Source organism: Neomonachus schauinslandi, chromosome 6 (assembly GCF_002201575.2).
Source record: "Neomonachus schauinslandi chromosome 6, ASM220157v2, whole genome shotgun sequence".
NCBI lineage: Eukaryota > Metazoa > Chordata > Mammalia > Carnivora > Phocidae > Neomonachus > Neomonachus schauinslandi.
Window position 1 is genome coordinate 153,821,496 of NC_058408.1, and position 2,452 is coordinate 153,823,947.

General features: G+C 64.2%; 1 protein-coding gene across 1 annotated transcript in view; it reads left to right on the forward strand.

Moving 5' to 3' along the window:
* Positions 1-484: 484 nt before the first annotated feature.
* Positions 485-2,452, forward strand: part of INPP5A (inositol polyphosphate-5-phosphatase A) — a 172,563-nt gene continuing 170,595 nt past the window's right edge. The window contains exon 1 of the mRNA XM_044916232.1: positions 485-549. Coding sequence (XP_044772167.1) covers positions 485-549 — 65 coding nt within the window. The remainder of the gene's footprint in view (positions 550-2,452) is intronic.

Below are 2,452 nucleotides of genomic sequence, written 5' to 3' on the forward strand. Positions count from 1 at the left end.
ACCTGGAAAAAGTCTGAGGAGATTGGCAGGGAGTGTGTGCACAAAGGAAGGAGGAACCAGGACTGAGCCTGGGGGAGCATCAGGAGGAGCAAGCAAAAGAGGCTGAGGGGACGGGCAGCCAGAGGGAGGACCAAGATCGCAAATGTCATGGTCACCAGGGCGGACCCTGTTTCTGGAGGGTAAGTCAGGTGGGTGGAAGCCAGGGGTGGGGACTGGCTGCTGAATTCGGAAGCCAGTGCTAACGGTGAGGATGGCCCCACTGGGGTGTGGGCACAAGCAGCAGTTGAGGGCCTGGAAGAGTGGCCTGTTGGCAATTGAGGCAGACTGGTCACTTGTAGGAGAAGGTTTGCAGTAAACAGAGCAGAGATGGAAGGGTAAGGAGGGGCATAGGACATGGGGGACCTCATAGGATCTGAGACACTGCAGCATGCTTGTGAGCTGATGGCATGACATTGCAGGGGGTGGCTGGGCAGAGAAGGGGCACATGCTGCTGGGCTGCAAATCCTTCTTCGTGAAGGTGAAGGGCCAGCACATCCACCGGATGGGAAGGCCTGTCGGCGGCTTGGAGACGGCGGGAGGGGTCAAACGGGGAAGCCAGGAGGGTGGGTGCTGGGCGAGGGTGGGGCACGGGGCTGGGTGTTCTCTAATTCAGGCACAGTCTCAGAGTAAACAAGCTCATGCTTGTGCAGGTGAGCTTCCTCGGCCAGGGAGTGCAGAGGTGTGAGGGGAGACACAGCCGAGGGCAGGGCAGGAGGCCATGCTACTTCTCAGGAAGCAGGTCCCGGGCGTTGGTGATACCTCATTTGCTCTCTATGAAGGCTGTCCTTAGCAAGTGCTGATTTTGCAAAAAGGTCAACAAGAGATGCTGTATTGGTTGGGCTGCCACAGAACGCACACAATAGGTGTCTTAAACAACAGAAATTTATTTCTCGCAGTTCTGGACACCCACAGTCTGAGATCAAGTTCCCACAGGGTCTGGTTTCTGGTGAAAGTGCTCTCTTCCTGGCTTGTCCACGGCCACCTTCTGTCCATTCAAATGACCTCTTCTTTGATTTCTGTTGGGAGTGGGAGGGTGTGTGGGGGACAGCATGTGCTCTGGGTCTCTTCTTATAAAGACACTGATTCTATTGGGAAAGGGACACACCCTTATGGCCTCCTACCACCTGAATTACCTCCCTGTAGATGCCATCTCCACGTTCAGACACACTGGAGGCTGGGGCTTCACCTTACCAATTCTGGGTGGGCATGATCACCCCTGCTGAATGAATTAGACGGTGGTTTCTAAGTCAAATGGGCTTTGGTGGAGAGGCTAAGTGGTCGCTGTAAGCAGGATCCCCTGATTAACTACAGAGGGGATGCCTTCCTTGGCAAGGGCCCAGCTGCCCGCTGTCCCTACCGACCCTGCAGGTTAACAGAGCGCACAGCTGCTGAAGGCCAGCCTGGCGGACGCTGGTCCTGGCTCTGGCCACCCCGTCCCAGCCACGCGGGCACAGCTCTCGGCGCTGGCCTGGGCAGGGGACCGGGGCTCAGAGGCGTGCTGCGCGGCCAGGCGCCTGTTGACAGCCTTTGCCTGAAAACGCTTCACTGATAACAGTTCTGAGATCCACCTGGGACCCCGAGCCCCACTTGCGAGACCCTCGTCCCGAGGCCCGCGACCCCGCCCTGAGACCCCGGCTCCCGCGGCCCCCGCCCCGACCACGCCCCCCGTCCCGAGAGCCGCGTCCCCAGCCCGCGCCTCGCGTCCCCTTGCCCCGAGACCCCCGCCCACCTCCCCTCCTGCGCCTCTGTCCCGCCCAGGCCTCCACGCCCCTCTGAACCCCACCTTGGGTGGGGGCCCACGCGGTCTGTGTGAGAGTTAATTAAATGTCCCGGGACACCGCCTTCCACTTCCGTGGGTCAGGCGCGGGCCATAGGACCACCCCCTAGGAGCCCCTCTGCTCAGGCAGCGCTCGGGTCAGCACGCGGCCCCTTTAAGGAGGACGGTCGCTGCCGGGCCGTGACGTCACAGGAGTGCGGAGGGCGGAGACAGTGCGCTGTCTCTGCGCGGGGAGGGGCGGGGCGGGGCGGCCGCTGACCGAAGGGAGGGCGGCCGAGGAGCAGCCCCGCCGACGCAGGAGCGCCCCTCCCAGGCCCCGCCCCCGCTAGGCCGCGCCCCGCCCGTCGCTGGGTCTCTCTGCAGTCCCTGCCCCGCTCCCAGTGGCCCCGCCCCCTCCAGCAGCCCCGCCCCTCCCGGGCCTCCCCCGGCTGCCCGCCCGAGGCCCCGCCCCTCCCTAGACCCCCTCCACCCCACGCACGCCCCGCCCCGCGCACGCCCAGCCCCGCCCCGCGCACGCCCCGCCCCGCCCCGCGCACGCCCAGCCCCCCGGCTCGGGGCGGGACTCGCCTCAGCAGCGGTAGCGGCGGCGGCGGCGGCGGCAGCGGCTGCGGGAACTTCAGTGGCGGCGATCTTAAT